General features: G+C 41.5%; 1 protein-coding gene across 6 annotated transcripts in view; it reads left to right on the top strand.

Annotated features, from left to right (window-relative positions):
* The first annotated feature begins 537 nt into the window (after window positions 1-537).
* The window catches only part of ldb3a (LIM domain binding 3a), a 206,064-nt gene continuing 193,255 nt past the window's right edge, over window positions 538-13,346 (top strand). For 2 of the 6 annotated variants that reach the window (XM_087982636.1, XM_087982637.1), the window contains exons 1-2: window positions 540-652; window positions 1,892-2,017. In XM_087982636.1, the coding sequence (XP_087838762.1) occupies window positions 1,922-2,017 (96 nt within the window). In that variant the 5' untranslated portion in view covers window positions 540-652; window positions 1,892-1,921. Of the gene's footprint in view, window positions 653-1,888; window positions 2,018-13,346 lie in introns of all 6 variants that reach the window. The other 4 variants (XM_087982634.1, XM_087982638.1, XM_087982639.1 and 1 more) reach the window with 4 other exon arrangements.

Below are 13,346 nucleotides of genomic sequence, written 5' to 3'. Positions count from 1 at the left end.
TTCAACATATCAGGGGACTCATATCACGTGTAGTCCAAGTTGAAAGCAGACCTTGACTGTAACAAACCAATCTGAGGGTAAGTCTTGTTTCATAGCAAACGACGAGTTCCAAACAACCTGCTCCCAGCATGAAAACCAGACTGTCGTTTCAGGAATGTTGATAAATAGGACAGAACTTTCTGCTTCCCTGTTTTAAATTTCAATCCAACTTATTACCAGATAAAAATATCATTCACAACGCCAACCCCTAAATATTTCATAACCAACACACCTTTCAGCGTGTGATCCTTAAAATACATCATTATTTAAGAATCGAGAGAAGGGATTTAGTAAAAGATTTGACACAATATTTGCAACGATCCACGTGTAGAAATAAAGGTTGAAAATGATTGCAGAGCAGAAAATAAAGGTGCCAACGCTCCCTGTGTGTTTCATTGTTCCCGGGGATATGTGCCAGCGGAATTCTGGACATTGTCCCAATCCCAAACTCTTTGTTAAATGTCTCCCTCCCTATTCCCCACCCTCAGCAGCTCGTTGACCGGCTGTCCAGAACCATCAGTTAACGTCATGCCCGGGGCTGGCAGCTGATAAATGTGCTTCCTGATACTGCGCTGCTTCGATTCAGAGGACCGTGGAGAGCAGCAGCGACCAGGTACACCCAAGATCGCTTTCTCCTTTCATCTCACCCAATGTAGTTTGTTTAGTTTGCAGCCTCGGCTACGCGTGGTTAAGAAAGGAGGGCGCCGTATCTTGCTGAATTTAATAGGTTTTTAACTTGTAACAGGTCAAAAAGTTGGTTTGAAGAGGGAGAAAGACAGGTCAGAAAGTGGTCAAAATCGACAGGCTTTATTGCATACACGGCCCTCCCCTCCCGTGGTTTGGACTGAGCGGGTTTCCAGCTATTTAGTATTTGAAAAGCTACCGACTTCTCATTACTTGTTAACGCTAGCAAGTGATAACTCACCCAAACTAACCCCCTTCCTGCAGACTGGGAGGAAAATGATCCCCTCTTGATTTGCAAAGGTTTGCCCTTTTTAAAAGTTATTGCTTGTGATATTGAATCCCCGAAGGGATTAAACTGGTGGGTCTCGAGAATGACTCGAAATGTGGAGAAAATTTGAAGATAAAAAAATAATTAGAGGGATGTTTCCGAACTGTGTTGCAAGGCATGAAATGGAGGGAAATTCCCCTGCAGTCGCTGAAAATTGATTGCAACACTTAGCTGTTGAACTCTGAAATGGTGCTAGAACGGGGGGGGGGGGGGTGCAGGGGCGTGCTGCATATATATTGAATCCATTCTACAATACATAGTACTCTGTCGAGATTTTCAAGTTCTTAACACCTGTTGCATCGTTTTACTTACTAAGTATGTTACTAAACATATACTGTAAGCAGAAATGTATTTATTGATATTCAAAAATGTTACACCAGATATCATTTTTAACAGTAGAATTATGTTAAATTAATGCTACAGTCTAGTATTGAAAGTATTGGATGCCTGTTAAAATACTTGTCACAAACAAAATTCTGGTTGCTAAGATTAAGTGAACCATCTTTTGAATGATCTGTGGTTATCCACTTTTTAGTTTGTAAGAGTTTTGAATCGATTTGAGAAGTTGAAGGAATCTGGAAAAATCGATGTGACTGAGTCCTATATTGGTGCTGTGAGTCACACAATCCTGGCATTTTGGGTGTTCTGTTACAGTCCATATATGGCTCAGATTGAGCTGTGACCTGTCCCTGTATGACCACTTGTTACTATTCTTGGGAGGCACTCCAGTCCCTCTTCTCAATGGGCAAAAGTTTTTGATGCTTTGTTTCAATTGTTACCCTTTATTCACAGAATTTTCTTGTCTCTTCTCTCCCCCATTGCTGACTCTTTCTCAAGTAGCGGCTCGAGCAGCTGCTGGGAGAGTGAAGGATGTCAACCTATAATGTGTCTCTCAATGGCCCCGCACCTTGGGGCTTCAGGCTGCAGGGAGGAAAGGATTTCAACATGCCTCTGACTATATCCAGAGTAAGTTCATGTGTGTTCCTGCTGTTCGAAAAGTACCTTCATTTTTCAGCAACAGTCAAACGTTTGTGCAATATGAACATTCTAATTCCCTGTGATCCTCTCCGTTTCTACTCATCCCCAATGGTTCCAGGTATTTTGAGCCACGCTATTTCCACTTTACACAGCAAAGGCTCAGCCAATCCTTTGTACTTTTAGATGTCTAGCATCCATAGTATTTTGCCTTTGTGTTTGGTTGCTGGAGTCAATCTATTATTGATATGTGCACTGTATTACTTAGCTGGAACTGCTTCCAAAGCAGACAAATGTGGTGGTAGTGGGAGGAGAAGACAGGAATAAATTTCCCCAACTTGAGGCAGTGGTGTGGTTTTCCAACTGAATCACTTTGAAGCTTCCCTCTCACCCAGTAATATTCCAATGGATCTCCAGAACCAGCCAGAATAACTAAGCAGAAATGTTCCCATTACTCATTGACAGTCTTACATTCTTACATTGACATTCTACAATTTTCTAAGTTAAATTTGAAGCCTAAATACTTCCATCATGAATCAGTCAAGAGCGGCACTTTCATAAACTGCTGTTGTATTCTTTGATTCAGATGCCACGGCTTGATCCCAGGATTTACTCTGCTAAATCTGTGAGTGAAGCCCAGATTCTGACTCACATGGCCCCAGCTCAAATTGGGTCTACAAGTAGGTTGCCAGGCCATAGAATCCAAGCTGTTGATCCACACTGACTCTCTCTTGGCTGTGAGTAGCTCATGGGCTGAAGTTTAAGTAGACATAAGGTTGGTATAGAGACCCTAATGCCTCCAGTGATTATTCTGAAGGAACATCTCCTTCACCTATTGACAAAATGCTCATTAAGAACGTAAAATTTCAAAACCCTGAGATTTTATTTATTCTGATGACTTCCACCTGGTCATTCAACTGTGAACCAAACTCTGTCTCTGTTCTGTTACTTTTTAGGGTTCAACTCATGCCCTAATCCTTTCTAGCCATGATCTTTTGTATCATTACCCCATTCCCTCTTCTTGACGTTTTCAAACATGAACTATTACAGTGCACAGAATTTTGAACATTTGTCATTTTGTGTACTCCAAACCTCACATCAAAAAACCCACCTTTCTACCATGACATTATCAACCACTTTGGCTATTTAAGGTGAGAATATTGTTTCTTGTCATAAAGCGTTTTTGTAAAAAAAACATTTATTTTGTATTGTTGAAAAACAGACATGTTTTTAAAGCTTTCAGTTCTGCAGGTCAGATTCCCTGTTGTGCTATGAATCATGTTAATAAGTGATTTAAGATTATCCGTCAGGCTGACAGTGTGGTTCACTTCAATGCATTATAAGTCGCAACCAAAAAGGTAAATGCCCACACATTGTGCCATTTCAATTAAACAAATGTTTATGGTTTCCTGATGCATTCCATATGCTAAATCGGAGTTGACTTGCTCAATTTGAATTTGAACATAAGCTTGACAATAATTGTTTCCTGGTGCATTATTTCTGGCAATGCCTCTACCAATTGGAGTCTACTTACTAACCAATCAGCATCCTCTTCTCATTCAGTTGTTGTTTAGTTGTAGGTGGAAAGGCAAGTTGCAAGATGGATACAGACAGTTTACAGAGAGATTAGTTAAGTTAGTGGCAAAATGTGAAGTTGTTGGAAGGGAGAACAAAAGAACATATTATTTAAATGGAGATAAACTGCAGAAAGCTACAAAGGGATACTTGTACATGAAACACAGAAAGTGAGCACATAGGCGAGTAGGTAATCAGACTAATGGAATGTTGTCTCTTATTTCAAGGCAGCTGAAGTTTAAGAGTAGGGAAGTCTTGCTGTAACTGTACTAGGTACTGGTGAGACCACATCTAGAGCACTATGATCAGCTAAACAGCTGAGACTCTACACACTGGAGTTTAGAAGAATGAGAGGTGATCTCATTGAAACATACAGGATTCTTAAGGGACTTGACAAGGTGAATGCTGAAAGGATGTTTCTCCTCATGGGAGAGCTTAGGACCAGAGGGTGTAGTCTCAGAATAAAGCAATGCCAATTTAAAACTGAGATGAGGAGGAATTTCTTCTCTCAGAAGGTTGAGAGTTTTTGGAACTCAATACCACAGACAGCAGTTTGGGCAGAGTCCTTATGTCTATTTAAAGTTGAGATAGGTTCTTGATAGGAAATCAAGAGTTATGAGGATAGGCCAGGAAATGCCCAAGGAATGTCAGATTAGCCATGGTCCTATTGAATGATGGAACAGCCTTGAGGGGCTGAGTGGCCTTGTCTGTTCCTGTTTCTTCTGGTCATATGGTTCCCTTTGAGATTAGTATTTTTGCGATTCTATTCTGCAAGATGTAAACCTTCAATTAAGATTTTTTTTCAGAAATACCGAAATTTATTTTGTTATCAAATGCTGTTATTTTGTGTTATATACTAGACCAAAACCCCTGCAAATATATCAGGAGATATGCTATTTAAAGGCAAGTGTAAGGTGCTGTGTTCCAGATGTAATTCGATTGGTCACGCTACTCAGCTTTAAACAAAACACACCTTATTCTTACTTCCAGTTAAAACATAAACAAAAGTAGAAGAATTGGTGTAACTTTAACTCTATTGGAAAAGTTAACAGAATAATTGATCATTTAATGACTAAACAGCAGCTGTTTCAGTATAGTAACAACCCATAAACATAACCTTGGCAATTCAGAAAAATAGATAGTCTCACATGTGGCATGGTGGTTCAGCGGTTCGCACTACTGCCTCACAGCACTAGGGACCCAGGTTTAATTCTAGCCTTGGGCAACTGTCTGTGTAGCATTTGCACATTATCCCTGTGTCTGCATGGGGTTCCTCTGGATGTTCCAGTTTCCTCCCACAATCCAAAGGTTAGGTGGATTGTACATGCTAAATTGCCCATAGTGTCCAGGGATGTGTAGGGTAGATGGGTTAGCCATTGGAAATGTAGGGTAACAGGGATAGGGTAGGGGGCTGAGTCTGAATGGACGGTTGGTGGGACTTGTTGAGCCAAATGGCCTGTTTCCACAGTAGAGTGATTCTATGACCAATGTTTCACAGGAGGAAAGAATATCAAGAGAGAATTCTGGCAGAGAGAGAGAACTCAAACATTTTGCTGTAGCAAGAACAGATGTGTGGAGCTTCAAAACACCATCAACTACTGAAAGTTAAACTAAAAACTAAACTGACTCCACCCATGCATGCTGCTTCTATTGTTCCAACTTTTAAAATAAAATCCAAAGGTCTTACAACCTGTTTGGTTTGGAGGAGACAGCTCGGTGCCATAGCTCAAAACCTCACTTCAACAAAGCAGGACAAAATACACCTCTAAAAGTATACTATTGTCACAGTTGTCTATGTTATTTGATAATGTCCAGAATATTTTTAAGATGCCATGTGATCTTGTAGATTAGAGAGCTGTTTAATGACTAAGTTTGTTAGATGTTTACTATGTCCTGAAAAAAACAAGATAAATTTCTAACCTGACTGTAGGAACAATGTATTTGATGAATCTATCAACCATGTTCAACTAATACCAATTCTTGCCAGCTCTTTGAAAACTATTCCAGAAGTGCAAATGCCAAATCAGAACCTTGGAACTCCCACCAACATTGTAGGCCTATCTACATCGAATGGACTGCAATGTTCAAGAAGGCAGCTCACCACTACCTTCTCAGGGCAACTAGGCATGGCAATGAATCCTCAGTGATGGCCACTCCTGTGAATGAATTAAAAACAGGAAGGTGAAATACTTGATTTTATTGTACCCCCAAAGGCTAATTAACTGTTTTCCAATCAAAGTGGGCATGGAGTAATTGATATAACAGAGATCATAAAGCAGACTTCTGAAACAGCCACCAAAGAAACTGTTAAGCTCATTCACTTGTCAGCTAATCTTACTTCACTTGCACCTGATGGCAATGCGTAGAGGTATTTAGTTGGCCATTTCTGTTGTGAGTGAGATAACCTCTGCCTGACTACATGGTTGCACTGTTTGGAAGATTGTGGCCTGAAATTTGACTACTGAGATGAGTGCACCAAGCTGAGAAATCCATAGTACCATAAGACATAGGTTAAAAATCTTTTTTAACTTTGTACTTCCCCGGTCCAACACCGGCATCTCCAAATCATAAGACATAGGAGCAGAAATATGTATTTCAACCCATTGAGTCTGCTTCACCATTCAGTGAGATCATGGCTGATCTGAGAATCTATTTTCCTACATTTTCTCTGTACTCTATCATTCTCTTGCTAATTAAAAATCTGTCTATCTCAGCTTTGAATGTTCTTACCGATCTGGCCTTGCAAAAGAATTCCACAGATTCATTGCTCTTTGAGGGAAGAAATTCCTCCTCATCTTTGTCATGAATAGGTAACCCTTTACTCTGAAGTCATGGTCTGAGAATTTCTCAATAGGGGAAACAACCTCTGCACATCCAGCCTGTCAAGCCTCCTGAGAATTTTATTTGTTTCAATAATGTTGACTTTCATTCTTTGAAACTTCAATGAGTACAGGCCTAAGTTATTCAGGTTTTTCTCATAAGTATATCCCTCCATAGCTAGGTGTACCTTCTCTGGCCTGCCTTCAATGTTTCCTTATAGAAAGGCAACAAAACTATTCATATAATACAAGGCCTGACTACTGCATTGTATATTTTTAAGAAGACTTGTCTATTTTTATAATCCATTCCCTTTAAAATATCTTCCAGCTCAGTGCACCCAGCACAAGAAAAACTAATGGTGGATCTGGGGATTTGGGGTCTCAGGCAGATGTAGGATAAACGCAAGAATGACGACTCTGGATGTTCAAAGCAGCCACAGAGGCTGTTGGGAGGTCTGTTTAAAAGGCCCAGTTGTTTCCTTAAATATTAGGTGATGTAGTCCTCACTCCTTAACACTACCATCTCCATTCCCCATCATTGTCCACTCCACATCACCACACATGTCAACTCCCCAATTATCACCCAATACATCTCATGACTTTTATTGTCAACTTTTGCCATCCCCTGTCTTTGATAACCTCAATGCAAACTTGAAGGGAATTCTTTCCCCTACCTGCCAACCTTTGCTCTTACACTCTCCAGAGTCTCTCCATACCAACTCACCCATTATCCACCATGGGCAGGCCTCAGTCATCATCCCAAGATGAAATAAATTAAAGTTCTAAATATCTGTAGCAGATATTTAGCAGACTTCGCCATTTTTTTAAAACCATAATTTCATCAAAGCTCAGACAATAAATTTAAATCCCCTCAGGTACTTGATCCCCTATAAAAGCAAATACTTGTTTTCATAATCCCAAATCAAAGACAGCTACTCCTCTAATAACCTCTTTGAGCTGTTAATAAAGTTATGAACATACAGCTTTCCATGTGGTAATGATAGGTTGTAGAAAGCAGCAAAGGATTCATAGATTTTTTTTAACTCACACATAAAACAGATTGGCTTCAAAAAAAATTTTAAGGGGATATTCGAGTCAATAACTTGACATTTAAAATTCTCCAGGCCTTATCTGGACTTCAGTAATCTTTGTAACCTCTCTACAAGTTTGTAATTGCCAAAGTGCAGGATGAGACCTTTGTTCCAGGAGAAATTAGATCTGTTTGAACTCAGTAATGAGTTGTTTTAAAATTCATTTACAGAATGTGGGCATTGCTGGCAAGGCCTTTATTTATTGCTCCCGTTTGAGAAGGTGGTACAGACCTGCTTTGTTGATCCACTGTCGTCCATGATAAACCGTCAATGCTGTTAGAAAGAGGGCTCTAATCTTTTGACCCAATGACAATAAAACAAGAACTCACAAGCGCTTGTATCTGCCTGCCTTTTTGGATGGTAAAAGTCAAAAGGTTTGTAAGCTGCTGTGGAAGAAGTTTATATGATCGCGGCTGAGTTGACGGCAAGTTTATCTCTTCCTACTCAGTCACCCTCCCAACCCATTCCCCCCTCCCTCCCCAACATATCTCCCCATCTCCCCGTTCCTCACCATCACCACCACGCTATCTTTGGCAAAAATGATTTCAGGTGGATATTCTACAGTATCTGCACAACTCTGTGAAAATTCCAGTCATAGAGTCATAGAGATGTACAGCATGGAAACAGACCATTCGGTCCAACTCATCCATTCGACCAGATATCCCAACCCAATCTAGTCCCACCTGGCAGCACCTGGCCCATATCCCTCAAACCCTTCCTATTCATATACCCATCCAGATGCCTTTTAAATATTGCAATTGAACTAGCCTCCATCACTTCCTCTGGCAGCTCATTCCATACAGGTACCACCCTCTGTGTGAAAACGTTGCATCTTTTCCCTCTCACCCTAAAACTATGCTCTCTAGTTCTCAGGGAAAAGACATTGTCTATTTATCCTATCCATGCCCCTCATGATTTTATAAACCTCTATAAGGTCATCTGTCTGCACTCCAGAGAAAACAGACCCAGCCTGTTTAACCTCTCCCTATGGATCAAATCCTCCAACCCTGGCAACATCCTTGTAAACATTTTCTGAACCCTTTCAAGTTTCACAACATCTTTCCGATAGGAAGGAGACCAGAATTGCACGCAATATTCCAAAAGTGGCCTAACCAATATCCTGCACAGCCGCAACATGACCTCCCAACTCCTGTACTCAATACTCTGACTAATAAAAGAAAGCATACCAAACGCCTCCTTCAATATCCTATATACCTGCGACTCCACTTTCAAGAAACTATGAACCTGCACTCCAAGGTCTCTTTGTTCAGCAACACACCCTAAGTGTATAAGTCCTGCTAAGATTTCTTTCCCAAGATGCAGCACCTCACATTTATCTAAATTAAACTCCATCTACCACTTCTCAGCCGATTGGCCCATCTGATCAAGATCCCATTGTAGATTAGATTAGATTACTTAGTGTGGAAACAGGCCCTTCGGCCCAACAAGTCCACACCGCCCCACCGAAGCGCAACCCACCCATACCCCTACGTGTACCCCTTACCTAACACTACGGGCAATTTAGCATAGCCAATTCACCTGATCTGCACATCTTTGGACTGTGGGAGGAAACCGGAGCACCCGGAGGAAACCCACGCAGACACAGGGAGAACGTGCAAACTCCACACAGTCAGTCACCTGAGGCTGGAATTGAACCCGGGTCTCTGGCGCTGTGAGGCAGCAGTGCTAACCACTGTGCCACCGTGCCACCCTAAATTGTAATCTGAGGTAACCTTGCCTACGGCCGTACTAGTCTGAAAACACCCGATCTCATCTGATCTCGGAAGCTAAGCAGACTCAGGCCTGGTTAGTACTTGCATAGGAGACTGTCTAGTAATGCTGGTCGAAACGACACAACCAGCTATCCCTAGTAGCCACACACGCAGACGACAAGCAACATGAATTTGACTGGGACAACACTACCATTATAGGGCAAGCGAAACAAAGAACAGCCAGGGAATTCCTAGAAGCATGGTACTCATCCACAAACTCCATCAACAAACACATAGACCTGGACCCAATATACCGGCCACTACAGCGGACAGCTGAAACTGACAACCGAACAGAACCACAGCAACGAGCACCTGAGCTACAAATCTTCTCACAAACTTTGAACTGTCTAGTAATATGAGGTGTCTGTGGTAACCTTCTTCGCTGTCCACTACACCTTCAATTTTGGTGTCATCTGCAAACTTACTAACTATATCTCTTATGCTCACATCCAAATCATTTATATAAATGATAAAAAGTAGTGAACCCAGTACCGATCCTTGTGGCACTCCACTGGTCACAGGCCTCCAAACTGAAAAACAACCCTCCACCACCACCCTCTGTCTTCTACCTTTGAGCCAGTTCTGTATCCAAATGTCTAGTTCTCCCTGTATTCCATGAGATCTAACCTTGCTAACCAGTCTCCCTTGTCGAGCGCCTTACTAAAGTCCATGTAGATCACATCTACTGCTCTCCCCTCCTCTTTGTTACTTCTTCAAAAAGCTCAATCAAGTTTGTGAGACATGATTTCCCACGCACAAAGCCATGTTAACTATCTCTAATCAGTCCTTGCCTTTCCAAATACATGTACATCCTGTCCCTCAGGATTCCCTTCAACAATCTGCCCACCACTGACGTCAGGCTCACTGGTCTATAGTTCCCTGGCTTGTCCTTACTACCTTTCTTAAACACTGGCACCATGTTAGCCAACCTCCAGTCTTCTGGCACCTCATCTGTGACTATCGATGATACAAATATCTCAGTAAGAGGCCCAGCAATCACTTCTCTAGCTTCCCACAGAGTTCAAGAGTACACCTGATCAGGTCCTGGGATTTATCGACTTTTATGCATTTCAAGACATCCAGCACTTCCTCCTCTATAATATGGACATTTTTCAAAATGTCACCATTTATTTCCCTACATTCCATATCTTCCAAGTCTTTTTCCACTGTAAATACTGATGCAAAATATTCGTTTAGTATCTCCCCCATCTCCTGCGGCTCCACACAAAGGCCGCCTTGCTGATCTTTGAGGGACCCTATTCTCTCCCTAATATATTTGTAAAAACCTTTTGGATTCTCCTTAACCCGACTTGCCAAAGCTATCTCATGTCCCCTTTTTGCCCTCCTGATTTCTCTCTAAATGTATACTCCTACTGCCTTTATACTCTTTTAAGGATTCACTCTATCTATCCTGTCTATACCTGACATATGCTTCCTTCTGTTTCTTAACCAAACTCTCAATTTCTTTAGTCATCCAGCATTCCCTATACCTACCAGTCTTTCCTTTCACCCTAACAGGAATATACTTTCTCTGGACTCTTGTTGTCTCATTTCAGAAGGCTTCCCATTTTCCAGCCAGCCGTTTACCTGTGAACATTTGCCCCCAATCAGCTTTTGAAAGTTCTTGCCTAATACTGTCAAAATTTGCCTTTCTCCAATTTAGAACTTCAACTTTTAGATCTGGTTTATCCTTTTCCATCACTATTTAAATCTAATAGAATTATTGTCGCTGGCCCCAAAGTGCTCCCCCACTGACACCTCAGTCACCTGCCTTGCCTTATTTCCCAAGAGTAGGTCAAGTTTTGCACCTTCTCTAGTAGGTACATCCACATACTGACTCAGAAAATTTTCTTGTACATACTTAACAAATTCCTCTCCATCTAAACCCTTAACACCATGGCAGTCCCAGTCTATGTTTGTAAAGTTAAAATCCCCTACCAGAATCACCCTATTATTCTTACAGATAACTGAGATCTCCTTACAAATTTGTTTCTCAATACCCTCTGACTACTGGAGGGTCTATAATACAATCCCAACCCTGTGTTTGTGGATTGATCCCCAAAGAGCCATGTGGACTTGATAGGCTGAATGTCCCCTTTTTGCACCCTGGTGATGCAAGGAGCTAAATTTTCAGACCAGGAAGGGGATTGAGATATCAGGATCATTTCTAGACCTCAACCTAGCACCACATCAGCATCAGTTAGCAACACAATTTTCTTTGAGAAAGGTCCGAATTGGCCTGGAGGGGAACCTGGTACTACAGTGGGCCCAGCTGGTGTGGGAAGGAGGCAGGAACTAGATCTGCTGGGCAAATTTTATAAGACCTACTGCAGTCATTCCAATGCTTGCCCATTGTCTGAATGGAATAGAGCGAAGAGGAGTTCAGAGGGTGAGCAGCCTCACAGCCCACAACAGTGCTCAAAGATGCCTCTTAGCTATTACTCGAGCTGCTCTGCTCAAATGATGGTAACTCACTGCCCCTGCATCAGACTCTCTGTTTAACAATTCTGTTTCATTCAAGATCAATCAGCAGTAGATACATCACAGATAAATGAGACAATGCATAACAGTCAGAAGAACAAGGTGGTTAGTTATTACCTGAAATATGTGAATTGGGTTGGGTAGAGGAACAAATGAATCCTGAAGCGTAGACTTGCTAAAATGTTGCAGCACAGGTAGGCAAGGCCATGAAAAAAGCAAACTAAGAACTAAGTTGAATTCTTGAGAGATAAGGGGTTATGACATTGTCCTGGAGAACTGCAGAACATCACTGAATTTCCCACTGGCAATGAGGGTTACCAGTGACCAGAGACTGAACTGGACCAACTCTCTTAAAAACTATTGCTGCAAGTGCAGACCAAAGGCTTGAAATCCTGCAGCAAATAATTTACCTCCCAACTCCCCAAAAAAAGCCACAAGGCACAAATCACTTTGTACCTTGTACAAGATGGACTGCTGAAATTCATTAAGGCTCTTTGGACAACACCTTCTAAACCTACTACTACTATCATCTAGAAGGACAAGGCCAGCAGATACATGGGAACACTGCCATCTGCAAGTTCCCCTCCAAGTCACTCACCATCCTGACTTGGAAATATATCACCATTCCTTCAATGTTGCTGGATCAAAATCCTGGAACTCTGTTCCTAAAAGTATTGTGGGTTGACTTACAGCAAATAGACTGCAGTGTTCAAGAAGGCAACTCACCATCACCTTCTCAAAGTAATAAAATAAAGAGTATAGAAGTGAAAAGTATGGCAGTTACGCTAAATCTGTATTGAACCTTTGATTCAACAATGTGTGGAGTGTAGCATGCAGTTCTGGTCACTGTTATAAAGCTGGTTTTGAGGCATTGGAGAGAATGCAGACAAGGTTTACAAGGATGATATCAGAAATATGTTGCATTTTTGGTTTGGAAAGGATTGACAAAATGGGTCCCTTTTGAAAATAGAAAGAGAAGGGGTGTTTTCTCAATCTTGAAAGATTTTGACAGTGGATACAGACAGAATATTTCCTTTTATGAGGGAGAGCACAACTAGAGGTCATCAATATAAGGCAGTCACCAAGAAATCCAATAGGAATTCAGAAGAAATTTTGTTACCAGAGAGTGGTGAGAATATTGAACTCCCTACCACAGGGCTGGTTAACGTGAGTTGTATTGATACATTAAATGGGAGGATTGATATACAAGTGAGGGAGAAAGGACTCCACAGGTAAGATGGTTCATTTAAATGAGGGAAAATGGAAAGAGACTTGACTAAAGCATAAGTACTAAAATTGACTGGTTGTGCTGAATGGCCTGTTGCTGTGCCTTATCGTCTTCTGTATTCCAACTCTCTGTTTGCCTCCCATCTTTCATTAATAACAAATTGTCCAAAACTTCAGGTAAGTGTTCGCTCCTGCACTAAGTTCTGCTTGTCCATCACTTTAGTTCTTACTGACTGCTGGTTCCCTGTCAGCAATGAGGGACTGGCTATTTCCCTTGCCCTATGTCTGTGATCAACTCCAATCTCATATCCACCTTTCCCACCCAAAATATACCTAATTGCCGTGTTATGAGCGT

The sequence above is a fragment of the Chiloscyllium plagiosum genome, unplaced genomic scaffold, assembly GCF_037043375.1.
Source record: "Chiloscyllium plagiosum isolate Xiang-an unplaced genomic scaffold, Cpla_swu_hap1 HiC_scaffold_43, whole genome shotgun sequence".
NCBI lineage: Eukaryota > Metazoa > Chordata > Chondrichthyes > Orectolobiformes > Hemiscylliidae > Chiloscyllium > Chiloscyllium plagiosum.
The sequence above is the reverse complement of the archived record's forward strand: the minus strand, read 5'-3'. Positions and strand labels throughout refer to the sequence as shown.